Here is a 15,913-nt window from a genome sequence, read left to right on the forward strand (position 1 = left end):
ATTTGTTGTGTATAAAGGTCAAAGGTCGTGCCCGTAGTTATTCCAAATACCACACGTAGCCAATCATAGATTTCCTCCTTGTTCAATAGTTATCTCCTTATTATGTGTATTAGATTAAGGCTGTGTCTTCCATTAATTGACACTGCATCGCACCAAATTCAAACAAGGTAGATTCCTTTCACATTCCCCTTTCAACAATTGCCAACTGCATTGGGCGGTTTGCGGCATTCTGCCGCTGCTGTGGGGTTGTGGTTGTTTTCACCCCAAACTCCATTAGCCACGAGGTAATCTCGGAGAAGAAGGGGGAGGAGCCAAATCATGGGCGTTGCCCACCCATCGTCATCAAATGGGTGGAGCCAGCGAGCCCTCACCAGCCAACCAGGGCTGGAGAGATACCATCACGGGCGTGGCGCGGGTTGATCTAAAAGCACGTTATAAAAGCGCCCGCGCAAGCATTTTGGGAGAGAGGCGGCAGATGAGTTCAGATGCGTCAGAGAGTCGGCAGTCCACCGGGAGAGAGTTGAGTGGAGTTGTTCAGTTCAGTGGAGAAGGAGCAGTAAGGTCGAGCGCAGGAGGCGGAGGACGCGTGAGATAGCTGCCGGTGTGAAACCGAATACGTGGAGCTGCCGGCTCCTCGCTGCCAGCCCTTAGCGGAGCTGTGTTTGCCGGGTTTTCGTCTCGACCCCAAAGCGTGGATCGGAGCGCGCGCTTGAAGCTGGACCTCGACGCCTACCATCTGCCGGGACCCTCCTTTGCCGTCCCAAACCATTCCTGCCAGTCCATCCTTCTGTGTACGTGAGTTTGTTCTGTGTGTCTTGTCCCTGGGAATAAGTAAGACTGCCATAGGTAGGCTAGCGTTGCACTGTGTCCTTTTGGTCCGTCCCCTCTTTCTGTCTTTATTTTCGTATCCTTCCTTCTCCTTGGTTACTTTTGACTTGTACACAATTAGTTAGTAATAAATTATATTTGTTCCTCCTTACTCTGCCTTCTTTCCTTTACATCCGTGTCGTCCTTGTCTTTTCCCAATTGAATACCTGTGGCACGATTTGGCCAACGTTTCGGAATCGGGTTAGTGAATGCTAATGACTCGAACTTCGGGTTGCTAAAAACCGCTCGGCAACTAGACCATCTAAAACCGGGGTTCGAGCGGGAGTCCCTCCCTTGCTTCATGGTCAGGAGTGGCACTCAGGTCCTTGGGACTTTTTGTAGACCAAATACCCTGGCTGCTCCCGACCGGAAGGAGCGTTGGGACCCCCCCAGGACTCATGCCGGTCAGTCGCGGACAAGGGGATTAATCCCCCCTTCTTAAGGGGGAAAGGCCGACGTGGAGATCCGTAACAATATATATATATACATATATATATATACATATATATATATATATATATATCTATATATACATACAGTGGAACCTTGACTTACGAGTTTAATTCGTTCCGTGACCGAGCTCGGAACTCAAATTGCTCGTATCTCAAATCAAATTTCCCCATTTAAATGCATTGAAATGCTATTAATCCGTTCCAGCCCGCCAAAAACCACACCAATTTTTTAAAAAATATACAGTATATATAAAAATATCTCGCGCTTTATATTTCACCTGTATGCAGCATACAAGTTGGCAGGATGGCCTGGACTGGAGGTACGCACACTTGACTCTAAAGTCTAAACTGTCCAGCCTGGGTTTGAATCCCGACCCAGCTATAACCTGTCATGGGTGAATCACAGGCAGGGTGATTCATCAATGTGTGTACCGCTAAACTGGGCGCCCCGTTTGCGTCCCATTAGTTGTTGGATGTTAAGGATCTCACCGTGTTTTCCACAAAGAGAAGGCGAGCTATCGCCGGCATTCTGAACAAGTTGTGGCCTGGCATGCGCTTCTCCTCTGCCGTTATATACGTCCTCCTCGACACCTCACTCATGTTTTTCGACGATTGCGTGTTTTATATCCAAGCACATCATCCTCTTCTTCTTCTCAGCACTGCACTTGCCACTCACTTTCTTAGGCCCCATGGTTAAAACTAAGAAATTTTCCGAAATAACCAAAATGCGAAAAAAAAAATGCAGCGCTGTACGACAGAGATACGTACTGTACTTGCACGGCAAGATAACCACGTGACCAGAACCCACCTGGCGGCGTGAACTCGAAATAACCAAAATGCGAAAAAAAAAATGCAGCGCTATACGACAGAGATACTGTACTTGAACGGCAAGATAACCACGTGACCGGGTGGCGAAAGCTCGTAACTCGGATCTCGGCTTGCATCTCAAAGCAATAAACCGCCAGAGCGACGGCTCGTATCTCGAAAAACTCGTAAGTTGGGGCACTCGTAAGTCAAGGTTCCACTGTATATATATACACAGTGAAACCTTGACTTACGAGTGCACCAACTTATGAGTTTTCCGAGATACGAGCCGTCGCTCGGGCGGTTTATTGCTTTGAGATGCGAGCCGAGATCTGAGTTACGAGCTTACGCCACCCGCCACCAAGTGGGTTCCGGTCACGTGGTTATCTTGCCGTGCAAGCATCTCTGCCGTATATCGGTGCTGCTTTGTTTTTGCATTTTGGTTATTTTGGAGCTTACGCCACCCGCCACCAGGTGGGTTCAGGTCACGTGGTTATCTTGCCGTGCAAGCATCTCTGCCGTATATAGCTGCTGCTTTGTTTTCGCATTTTGGTTATTTTGGAAAATTTCTTAGTTTTAACCATGGGTCCTAAGAAATTGAGTGCCAAGGGCAGTACTGAGAAGAAGAAGAGAATGATGTGCTTGGATATAAAACACGCAATCGTCGAAAAACATGAGCGAGGTGTGCATGTTGTCGACTTGGTGAGGCAGTACGATCGTAGTACTTCTACGATATGTACGATTTTGAAGCAGAAAGAGTCGATAAAGGCTATAACGCCAGCCAAGGGCGTTACGATTATTTCAAAGCTCCGGACCTCTATCCATGAAGAGATGGAGAAGTTGTTGTTTGTGTGGTTGACGGAGAAGCAGCTCGCAGGAGATATCGTGACCGAGAACATCATGTGTGAGAGGCCCGAGACATTTACGGGGATTTGGTGCAGCAGGCGGCGGGAACATCAACGGACAAGGCATCGGAAGTCATTCAAAGCCAGTCGGGGATGGTTTGATAATTTTAAGAAGAGGACCGGCATTCACTCCGTCGTCAGGCATGGTGAGGCAGCAAGCTCGGATGTGAAGGCAGCTGAAGATTTTATTATAACTTTTGCCGAACTGATAGAAGCCGAACGATACATCCCCCAGCAAATCTTCAACTGTGACGAGACAGGGCTCTTCTGGAAAAAGATGCCGAGGAGGACGTATATAACGGCAGAGGAGACGAGCATGCCAGGCCACAACTTGTTCAGAGTGCCGGCGATAGCTCGCCTTCTCTTTGTGGAAAACACGGTGAGATCCTTAACATCCAACAACTAATGGGACGCAAACGGGGCGCCCAGTTTAGCGGTACACACATTGATGAATCACCCTGCCTGTGAAACACCGACATGACAGGTTATAGCTGGGTCGGGATTCAAACCCAGGCTGGACAGTTTAGAGTCAAGTGTGCGTACCTCCAGTCCAGGCCATCCTGCCAACTTGTATGCTGCATACAGGTGAAATATAAAGCGCGAGATATTTTTTATATATACTGTATATTTAAAAAAAAATTGGTGTGGTTTTTGGCGGGCTGGAACGGATTAATAGCATTTCAATGCATTTTAATGGGGAAATTTAATTTGAGAAACGAGCAAATTGAGTTACGAGCTCGGTCACAGAACGAATTAAACTCGTAAGTCAAGGTTTCACTGTATATATATATATATATATATATATAAATACAGTCACGTGAAAAAGAAATAGTAGAAAATGAGAAATAGTAGAAACTCCACAGTACGAGCAGGGCGTCTCATTTGCATTAAATAAATAATCGGGAGATTAAATCAGACGCGGACGTAGCTTCAGGACGTCGAACTTTAATTTTCGACAAGCTTTCGACCAACAAAGGTCTTCTTCTTAGTCATCCCCAAGTTCAGCGGGAGTGAAGCGCAGCTTACAGTTACCGTTATATATATATATATATATATATATATATATATATATATATATATATATATATATTGTTATGGACGCGGTTTAGATGTTACTTTGGGCCGAGCGGATGGTCCACCGCGACCGTTACAGGATCCCCGATTGGCCCGACTCCCCCAACGTTGACCAGATCGCACCACAGATATTCAATTTGGAAACCTCTAAAGCGACCGAAAGAGAAGGAAGAGAGAAGAAGACAGAGTACGGAGGAGTAACAGGATTTATTATACACACAAGCAAAAAGTAGGAGCGATCAAAATTATTTACAAGCAATGGATGGAAGAAGCAGTCACACAGTGCATCGTTAGCTTATACTAGTCAATTTACTTAACCCCAGGACAACGATTAGGACAGACGACGTTCACACTTACACGGGGGATATTGCAGGCAGGTATGGCTTGAGGATGGATGGTTGTTTTTGGAGGCAATGGAGGGTCCAGCGTCGATTGCTGCCTGGCGCGTCCTTTTCGTGACCTGCGGCCCCTTAGCTGCCCCCTTAGCTGCAGCGCAGCTGGTCGCACGATGGCTCGTACACACCTGCTCGTTCAGGCATCTTCCTTCTCCCCAGCAACAACGAGGGACAGCAAGCAAGATGACGGGGTCAGAGCAAGAGCACGGGGTCAGAGCAAGAGCAAGAGGAGCAAGAGGAAGAGAGTGGAGTGCGTCCCGCGGCGGCTTATATTGGGTTCCTCACCGAAACTTCGCGCACTTTCTCGGGGGTTCCCGCTCCGCCCTCTCTTAGCCAAACCCCTTGTTCTGGGTTGGATGAGCGGGGCCGACTTACTCCTCCCCCCTATGACGAGGGGGCGACCCGTCTTCTCTAGCCACTCCCCTTGTTCGTAATGGCCGCAAATGGCGAAAACCGGTCAGCAGCTGCAGGTACTGCGCCGTCACGTTGCACAGCAGTTCAGTACTGCAATAAACGTTTGCTGTGAAAGCTCAAGTGGGGGAATCCCTGGCACTTGAGCTGCCATGGATCATCGGAGGGGCCTACGCTTTATTTCGTTTGATGCAATGCAGAGTCAATCTAGTGGGAAACACATATTTAGCCTACATAGAATAAGGAAATAAACTATTTAAAAAGATATATCGTGGCCTGTGTGTAAGTTTCATGGAATTAACTAGGAGGACGGCTGCGACCATTATTTACATTACGAGGGTGTTACACACAACAAAACCATACTTTTCACATTCGTTACACTTTCTCCAAAATTGTTACACTTCTCAAAACCGTTACACTTCTCAAATTCGTTACAATATATATATATACATACATATATACACACACACACACATACAGTCACGTGAAAAAGTAAGTACACCCCATGTAAAGTTTTGACTTTTTCAACATATTTCAAAATAGAGCTATATGATCATTTCAACAATATCGATAGATAAAGATGATATAATATAACAAATATCATGAAACATTTACATTTTGTAGTCCATTGTATAATTTAAATAAACATAAATGCAAATTTTGCATGTGGAAAAAGTAAGTACACCCCTACATTTATCACCACTTCAAATACATAAATTAGAATCAGGTGCACTAGCTCAGGTGCAAATGATAAGAACATTGTCAAAGAGGATCTTGGAGAAACCTGTCTTATTTAAACCTCAGACATTTAGTTTGGTTTGTTCTTTGTTGTTGAAGTTTGCGGCATCACAATGCCTAGATCAAAAGAGCTCTCTGAGGCGTTTAGAAAGAAGGTTATAGATGCCTACGAGTCTGGGAAGGGATTTTAAAAGATCTCCAAATAATTTGAAATCAATCATGCGACTGTCTGGAAGATCATCTACAAGTGGAGAAGATTCCAAACAACTGCCAACTTGTTCAGGCCAGGCCGCCCCAGCAAGTTCAGCCCGAGAGCAGACCGCAAGATGCTGAAAGAAGTCTCGAAGAACCCCAGAATGTCATCACGGGACCGACAGGTAGCTCTTGCCACTGTTGATGTCAAAGTGCACGAGTCTACCATTAGAAAGAGGCTGCACAAATTTGATCTACATGGGAGGTGTGCCAGAAGGAAACCTTTGCTGTCCATAAAGAACATCAGGGCAAGACTAAAGTTTGTCAATGAACACCGAGGCAAAGACCAGCACTTCTGGAACAATGTGCTCTGGACAGATGAGTCAAAGGTAGAGCTATTTGGCCACAGTACCAGAAGACATGTTTTGCAAAAACCAAAGACAGCATTTGACCACAAGAACCTGATACCAACTGCAAAGCATGGTGGTGGAAATATTATGGTTTGGGGCAGCTTTGCTGAATCAGGGCCTGGGCAGCTCACCATCAAAGAATCCACTATTAATTCTTCATTGTACCAGATGGTGCTTGAGGATAATGTGAAGCCATCTGTCAGAAAGTTGAAGCTCAACCGAAGGTGGACCTTGCAACATGACAATGACCCTAAACATACCAGTAAATCCACCAAGGAATGGCTGAAAAGAAAGAAATGGAGGGTTCTGGAATGGCCAAGTCAAAGCCCGGATCTAAATCCCATCGAGATGTTGTGGGGGGATTTGAAACGAGCTGTGCATGCAAGAAACCTCTCAAACATCGCACAGCTGAAAGAATTCTGCATGGAGGAGTGGGTAAAAATTTCTCCCAGTCGATGACAGAGACTGGTAGACAGTTATAAGAAATGCCTACTTGATGTTGTTTCTGCTAAAGGGGGCAATACCACCTATTAGAGCCAAGGGTGTACTTACTTTTTCCACATGCAAAATTTGCATTTATGTTTATTTAAATTATATCATGGACTACAAAATGTTAATGTTTCATGATATTTGTTATATTATATCATCTTTATTTATCAATATTGTTGAAATGAAGATCAACTAGGTGTATGTTGAAATATGTTGAAAAAGTCAAAACTTTACATGGGGTGTACTTACTTTTTCACGTGACTGTATGTGTGTAGTTTCGTTTATGGGGGTAGGTGAAAGGATACCATAGGGAAGGTAGGATTGTATAATTATAGTAAGGACTATGGATGTGCAACATAAATCTCGATGTAATGAAGTATGGAAACTGAAGCTCAAGATTGTTTATGTGTACACCACACAGGGGGTGGATTTGTGCTAATTATCGGTAGGAATTAAGGTTAGTTTTCCTCAATACGTAATTTTCCCTCTGTAATTGTTCCGTACGTTTAGCTGTAAAAACACCTCCTTTAAACAACAAATACAACCACTGACAAATAAAATAAAATGCCAAGCAGAGCCACCTCTAAAGGGTCTAATCGGAAACAGGCCATGCCCCTGAGGGATATGATTAGCCCAGAGGTTGTGGGCGGGGCAAACTGGGAGGGACGTTTGGCGATTGGCTGACGTGAGTGAGAAAGAAGAGTGCGTCTGTCTCTCTCGAGCTTGGCTTGTTGGACAAGAAGCTGGCCATTTTGTGTTCTCTTGGAGGAGAACGTTTTGTGTGGCAATTGCAGGGAGCTTGGGACTGCTGGGGTCACCAGTGAGCTGAGGACCTCGCTGTCTTTCCCAAGAGGGAGAGGAGAGAAAACCTCGAGGGACCAAAAAAGAAAGAGGACCGTCTTCATGACAACTTGCCTCACGACCCTTGGTGCCTTCGGCGCCATCTTGTGTGCTTCATTAGTGGCAGGCTCTGAGCCTTGTCACCACCACTCCCCTCACAAAGAGCCACTTGAGGCCAGAGCTAAGTGCCAGCACGAAAAAGGATCTTTTACTTTCATTTTATTTTCCCTTGTGTGTCCGTCTTTGAGACCGTGTGGAGGAACTATCGTTAATGTAGGGAATTGGTTTTTACTACAACTTTTATTTCATCTTTGATTTCTTTTTATTAAATCGTTATTGTGGTGCATTTAACTGTTGCGCTTACTTGTTTGTGGTTCGGGAATAAACCCGTGTTGCTTTTTCGTTTCGTCAGATAAACGTCTCGCACTCCTTCTTTCCCGCGCGTGTAAAACTAACCGCCAAAATTTTGGCTGCCGCCTCAGGAGTAAAAAAGAAAAAGAAAAAGTTGCCTATTTGTCATCCAGCAGTCCTAATCGCTGGTGACAAGACTATATATATATATATATATATATTGTTGCGGATATGAGATTGGCCTCCATCCATATCCGCTTGTAAATATTCCCCTATTTCCCCAATACTTCCCAACTATCCCCAATCCCCCATTCCCTAGTCCCATTTTCTGTAAACAACACTCTGTAGACCCGACCTTCCCCTATTTCCCCCATTAAATGTCGCATCCAGGTCCACCGCATCTCACGTAGACAACTATAGGACATCTTGCTAGTTATTCTTAGTCTATGTCAGTTAAGGACTCGTTTCCATTAATTCTGACTCTTCGTTGCACCAGAATGTGATTGTATGGCACCGTTAGAAAGTTTAGGACCTCCCAATACCTCCCCGCAGCTCTTCCTCATGGTACAACAACAACAACAACAACAACAGCGGCGGCGGCGCGGGGAGTGTGCGTCCTCACTCCGGCTTGGTTAGCCGCCATTGAACATGTGCTCCGACGGGGTTACCACGCAGGGGCTCGCTGTCAGCTCCTCGTCAAGGGCGGAGCCCGGTAACCCCCCGCACCCAAAAGAAGCGGCGGACCGATTCCATCTGGGGCGGAGCCAACGAGCCGAGGGCGTGTCACTCCCCGCTGAGCATGCGCAGGAAGAGGGAGGTGACGTGAGATGCGCCCTCAGCTTGGAGAGAGAAGACGCCACCTCCGAGCGCGGCAATACCTCCCCGCATCTCTGGACTGGACCGAGCTGTATCCTGTCCCTGAGCCAAGGTGCACCTTGTGCTATCGACTGCCTGTCCTTCCCTGCCATCAATCCCCGTGTAAGTCAGTCTTGTCCCGTTTGTCTGTGGTCTGTTGGGGATAAGATAAGACTGTGTCTAAGTGCCCATCTTTTCTGTGCTTTACCTCTTACCTTGTAATCTACCCCTTTTCTGCATCACCAATTATATCCTCCTCCGGAGGTCTTGAGAACTGTACCCCCTTGTGTCGTTTCATTTATCCCAGCCGTTGTGTCCTTTCCTTCATTGATTTAGCATAGCGCGATTTGGCCAACGTTCGAGTGGAATCGGGTGAGTTGGGGGTAATCGGGTAAACTGTGCGAACACGGCGGCCATTCCGCTCGGTCAAGCAAGATCTTAAGTCGTGTCCGTAACAATATATATATATATATATATATATTGTTGCGGAAATGAGGATTGTGTTTTTTTATTGTGTGTATTATTATTATTGCTTTATTCTGAGCCCTCCTTGCTCCAGTGTGTATAAAGGTCAAAAGGGCGTCCCGGTAGTTAATTCCATAAAGCATACATTGAAGGACACTATAATATCCCTGTTCAGTAGTTTATATCCTTATTATGTGTTTTAGGGTAAGGCCTTGTCTTCCTTTAAAATGACACTCCATTGCACCAAGTGAAAAAGATAGATTCCCTTCATTCTTCATTCCCATTCCCAAAAACCTCCTTTTCCCCTTTCGTCATGGCCAAGCCTCAATCTGCCAATTACATCCCCTCCAAGTCTCCATTGCCAACTGCACTGGGCAGTTGGCCAGTTTGTTACAGCTGTGGGTTGTTTTCGCCCCAAATCCGCCATTGAAAATGTGCTCGAGTTGGGGAAGAAAGGCGTGCCCGCCCGTCGTCATCAAGGGCGGAGCCAGAAGGTCGCGTGACCAACCAGGGCCGAGGTGAGCACACCGATGGGCGTGTCCTAAAAGCCGGCGGCTTAATCGCCGGAGGCGCTATAAAGGCGCGCGCGCAAGAAGTTGCGAAGAGGTCCATGACAAGAGCAGAGCTGAGTCGTCAGAGCCGAGTTGTGTGGTTTTGGGAAAGAGCTGGGTTGGTCGTCAGTGGTGGTCAGTGGTTGCGTTGAGTGGTCAGTGGTTGCGTTGAGTTGTCGGTGGTGAGGAGTGATTGAACAAAGAGGAAGAGTTGAACCAAGAGGAAGAGTTGGACCAAGAGAGAGAGAAAGAGTGGTTGGACCAAGAAAGAGAGAGGAGAGAACCCGTCACGCCAGACCCCCCACCAGCGCGTCGGCTCCACCAAGCAGCTCCGACCAGTGATCCTGCGCACACGACAGGATCGGTGGCATCAGCGACCGTCGAGGTCCAGCCCGACGTCCCGTGCGGGATCAAGCTCCAGCCACACACCTCCTTCCAGCCAATCCTGCCTGCAATTTCCCCATTCGTGTACGTGAGTTTGTTCTGTTTGTTTTGTCCCTGGGAATGAATTAAGACTGCATAGGATAAGCTAGTAATTTTCACTGTGTCACCTGCTTTTTCAATGTTCCCTGTACATAACCGTGACTGCTCCTTTTGCTTGTGTGTGTAAATAATAAATCCCATTACTCTTCTGTACGTCTTCTTCTTCCTCTTTACATTCGGTCGCTTTAGAGTTTTCCATATTGAATATCTGTGCCGCGATCCAGCCAACGTTCGGGAAGGGTTAATCGGGGTAACTGTTAGGCCGCGGTGCCTCCGCTCGGCAAACAACATCTTATCCGCGGACCGTAACAATATATATATATATATATATATATATATATATATATATATATATATATATATATATATATATATATATTGTTGCGGATATGGGATTTGCATCCATCCATATCCGCTTGTAAATATTCCCCTATTTCCTCAATACTTCCCAACTATCCCCAATCCCCCATTCCCTAGTCCCATTTTCTGTAAACAACACTCTGTAGACCCGACCTCCCCATATTTCCCCCATTAAATGTCATGCCCAGGTTCACCGCATCTCATGTAAGACAACTATAGGACATCTTGCTAGTTATTCTTAGTCTATGTCAGTTAAGGACTCGTTTCCATTAATTCTGACCCTTCGTTGCACCAGAATGTGATTATATGGCACCGTTAGGAAGTTTAGGACCTCCCAATACCTCCCCGCAGCTCTTCCTCACGGTTCAGCAACAACAACAACAGCAACGGCAGCGGCGGGCGCGGGGAGTGCGCGTCCTCACTCCGGCTTGGTTGGTAGGGGGTGTTGGGAGGGCACCAGGCCTCCCCAACGAGCCGCCATCGAACATGTGCTCGACGGGGTTACCAAATAGGGGCTCCCTGTCAGCTCCTCGTCAAGGGCGGAGCCCGCTAACCCCCGCACCCAATAGAAGCGGCGGACCGGCCCCAGTGGGGCGGAGCCAACCAGCCGAGGGCATGTCACTCCCGCTGAGCATGCGCAGGAAGAGGGAGGTGACGTCAGATGCGCGCTGAGCTTGGAGCAAGCAAGACGTACCCTCCGAGCGCTGTGAGGCCTCCCTGCATCTTTTGGACCGTGCTTTATCCTGTCCCCGAGCCAAGGTGCACCTTGTGCCGTCGAACTATCTGTCCCTTCCTGCCATCAATCCCTGTGTAAGTCAGCCTTGTTCCGTTTGTCTGTGGTCTGTCTGGGATAAGATAAGACGGTAATTAAGTGCCCATCTCTTCTGTGTCTTTTACCTCACTCTGCCGTGTAATCTACCCCCTTTTCTCCACCACTGTAATTATACCCTCCTCCGGAGGTCTTGAGAACTGTACCCCTTGCGTCGTTTCCTCTTTCCCAGTCGTCGCGTCCTTTCCATCATTGATTTGGCATAGCGCGATTTGGTCAACGTCTGGGTGGAATCGGGGTCTAGTCGGGGAATAACTGTTCGGTCGCGGCAATACCACCGCTCGGTAAATAACATCTAAACCGCGTCCGTAACAATATATATTGAAAACACAGTTTGTGTGTGTGTGTAATGTTACCGATAGACTCCTAAACGGAGAGGCTCACGTGCTTGATATTTGGCATAGACATGGCCATTGAGCCTGGGAAGAACATGGCTGACCTAAAAAAATTATTTCATAATATTTTTTTACCATATTTTTACCTCAGCGCATTTCAGCGAGGAATATTACACACGGAATGTTAGCAGGTGGCAGAGCAGCGCGCTGATTCGCTCAGAGCGATCACGTGATGTTCCTTGCCGCCATAAACTCACAGTTACGCGTTCGCACGTAATTCACACGTTCAAAACAAACGAGATCCACGAAGCGAGTTGGTCGAGTCGTGCGAACCAAGATGGCAACATGGCGGCTTCACTTTTCACGGAGTATGAGCGTTCTATATATTTTCAATTCAGTGCGCCCGACTCGCTCACGTACTTGATTTGTGGCATAGACGTGGCCATTGGGCCTTCACGGTGTAATTTGTGCGAGGCTTTTGTCCGAGCAAGCTCGAGTCGAGAGGGCGAATGTACGGGTTGGGAATGTACGGGTCTCCCTTCCCCGCCCGGCAACGCCGGTACTGGAGGGCGTCACAGGATCGGTGAGTCTCCAAAATCCACTTTGTGCTGTTGCGAAGATGCAGGACGATGTCGCGATTGTTGTGCTGCTCTCAGACCATGAGAACTGCAACGTCATTGTTGACTGGCCCTCCCCTTCCCCCCTCCCCCCTACCCCCTCCCCTTCTCCCCTCCCCCACCCTTTTCCCCCTCCCCCCTACCCCCTCCCCTTCTCCCCTCCCCCTCCCTTTTCCCCCTTCCCCTCCCCCCTACCCCTTCCCCCCTCACCCCCCTGTTGCAGTGATGGTTGTCCTTCTGGAAGTTTCTCCCATCTCCACACAGGATCTCTGGAGCTCAGCCAGAGTGACCATCGGGTTCTTGGTCACCTCTCTTACCAAGGCCCTTCTCCCCATATTGCTCAGTTTGGCTGGGCGGCCAGCTCTCGGAAGAGTCCTGGTTGTTCCAAACTTCTTCCATTTAAGAATTATGGAGGCCACTGTGTTCTTGGGAACCTTAAATGCAGCAGAATTTTTTTGTAGGCTTCCCCAGATCTGTGCCTCAACACAATCCTGTCTTTGAGCTCTGCAGGCAGTTCCTTCGACCTCATGGCTTGGTTTTTGCTCTGATATGCATTGTCAGCTGTGAGACCTTATATAGACAGGTGTGTGCCTTTCCAAATCATGTCCAATCAATTGAATTTACCACAGGTGGACTCCAAGGTGGAGAAACATCTCAAAGATGATCAAGAGAAATGGGAGGCACTTGAGCTAAATTTCAAGTGTCATAGCAAAGGGTATGAATACTTATGTCAATGTGATATTTCAGTTTTTTCTTTTTAATAAATTTGCAAAACTTTCTAAAATCCTGTTTTCTCTGTCCTTAAGGGGTATAGAGTGTAGATTGATGAGGGGAAAAATGAATTTTAACGATTTTAGCACAAGGCTGCAACATAACAAAATGTGAAAAAAGTGAAGGGGTCTGAATACTTTCTGAATGCACTGTATATAGTATATATGCTGGGCAGATTAGAAAAGTTGACTAACTGATTACTAATTTTTAAAAAATTAATAGTAATAATAATAATAATAAATATATACTCGGCCGAAACATATTCCCATTTTAAAGTGGTAAATAATGATGTCATAGTGCATTGCACACACATGAAGTGGACAGATTGACATTATTGAGTGGCTGTGAATTGTTAGATTTTAAATCACTTCTCTAATCGATTGGTGTATCCAACGGCACAGCGTCATGTCATTTTAAAACGAATGATGAGCCACCGTGTGTTCATTGGGGAAGGTCCTGTGTGCTCATTCGATAAGCTATTGGCGGATATAAAATGAAACGTTTTGTATTTGTCTGGTCCTGTGAAAAACACGTTTTATACAAAATACAGGACAGGGAGTCCCGAGGTTACAAGGGGATTCCGTTCTAAACTATCAGTCATACAATAAGTAAATCTCAAGTGTTTTTTTCACCAACATGGCAAGGAAAAGAAATAATTTTTTTTTTTTAAACAACAAAAAAAACGATAAATAACATATCTACCATCTAATTATACATCAATGTTTACAAGTTTTACTTTTGTATACTTTAAATGCTCTCCTGTCAAATTAACTTCAGACCTAGCACTCAATTATAATACAACTAGAGATAGAATGAAAATACTTACAATAATAGCCAAAATTAAAGGCAGGATCTCCGACTTCAAAAACTTCCATAGAAGAGTCCATTTAAACTCGGGCTCTTTCAGGCTCTTTTCTTGAGTCAAGTAAAAGTTGTTATTCAAATCAACATCACAACGGGCCAGGAAGCGATTGTATTTCATCCCCAATGCCACAACGATGCCCATAGAACCACCACCAATGACCAGACCATGTTGAATGCGAGATGAACATCGTAGAAATGGCTGTGCACGTGCAGTCCAACAACGAAGCGTTCCATACAGCCCATGTTTACTCAGAGAAAAACACCTGCAAGTATGAAATGAGAGGTTATAGAAACACGCAAATGTCGTTATGGCATTGCTTTTTAGTCAATTGTTGAAAAAGAGGAGACAGAGCATTTGTGAGCTTTCCAGAGTGTTTGTGAGCTGCGCTAGAGTCGAGCCAGAAAGGACGGAGCAGAGAGAACCTCCATCAACCATTTAGTCAGGTTCACTATGTTTTTTCGTTCAAAATCATGGTAGATTAGCAAACCTATACATTTTTGGAAACGTTATTACATGGAAAATCTGAAAATCAATGTTTACATTTGCCAATTCCGACAAATTCGATTCGACCAATTCGACCAATCGACCAATTCCATTCGACCAATCGCTTCGTTCGACCAATTCGATCGATTCGACCAATTCGATTTGCCAATCAATTTGACCGACCTTTGCTTGTGTGGAACGGACTGTGAAAACGATGCGGACTATATTGTCGGATACGACACACAGGACAGTGATGACGAACTCTAAATGGCATATTCTGTAATCGTGTATGTTTGATGCCATTGACTGCCTGTGTATATTTTGTCATTGACTGCCTGTGTAGATGTGAAGTTATACTGACTGCATGTGTATGTTTGGTGATATGAATTATTGTGACACATTTTGATGTTATTAACTGCCTGTACAAAATGATAACATGTATTTGATTATGCAACTTATCGCGAATATAAAGACAGTATTTTGCAATTCAAAACCTTTGATTCGTGTCTTACCATTCCCCATAGCACTAATTTGATACTTTCATTGGATTCCTTGTCTCTGAATATATAGGTTTAGTATATTTTAAAAAGTTTTTAGGGTAATTAGAGGCAGAAATAGAACAAAATATGTATTTTACAGTGGCCATTTTGAAAATCCAAAATGGCCGCCATACAGGTATCTCTCCAAATGTAAACATTGATTTTTAGTTTCCTTATGCTATAACCTTTCCAAAAATGTATAGGTTTGCTAATCTACCATGATTTTGAACAAAATATAATTTATTGACATAGTGAACCTGACTAATTTTTGTTTTGCCAAGTACAGTGCCATCCCTGTGTGTTCGTGTTGAATTGTTTTAATCTCGGGGGAAAAAAAAACAAAAAAAAAACAAAAACAAAAAAACTTTCAACTAGACCCAACTGTTGGTTGTATATCAATTATATAGAACTTCGGGTTTTGTAAAAAATGGGTTATTGTAAATCTGCAGGGCCTGATGACTTGCATCCATATATTATTGGAGAGCTCGTATATAATCCTGAACATCCTGTATTTCTAATTACTCCATGCACACGAAGCAAAAAGTGGATCAAGAAATCGCTTCACTCTGTCTACAGACGTCAGTCTGATCGAGGAACTACTTAATTTCCATTGAATTTTATATTTTGATTACTGCAGAACATGAATCGGAACACAAACCTGCAGTTTAGCAGTACATGGACACCAACATTGGCAAATTATACGGAATCTTATCCTGATTGCACATAGAGAAGGTAAATGTTTTAGTCTAGCTGCCTTGTCTGGCATTCAAACAAAATGGAGAATCATTCCAAACAGAAAACTTCGTTTTTAAGAGCATTATAAAGGACAAAT

The 15,913-nt window shown here is 45.3% G+C and overlaps 1 protein-coding gene across 6 annotated transcripts in view; it reads right to left on the reverse strand.

The window, feature by feature from the left end:
- The window catches only part of ABCB8 (ATP binding cassette subfamily B member 8), an 88,861-nt gene that overhangs the window by 61,962 nt on the left and 10,986 nt on the right, over positions 1–15,913 (reverse strand). For all 6 annotated transcript variants that reach the window (XM_068123108.2, XM_068123110.2, XM_078782083.1 and 3 more), the window contains one exon: positions 14,021–14,321. In XM_068123108.2, the coding sequence (XP_067979209.2) occupies positions 14,021–14,321 (301 nt within the window). The remainder of the gene's footprint in view (positions 1–14,020; positions 14,322–15,913) is intronic.

The sequence above is a fragment of the Myxine glutinosa genome, chromosome 7 (assembly GCF_964187855.1).
Source record: "Myxine glutinosa chromosome 7, kmMyxGlut1.1, whole genome shotgun sequence".
NCBI lineage: Eukaryota > Metazoa > Chordata > Myxini > Myxiniformes > Myxinidae > Myxine > Myxine glutinosa.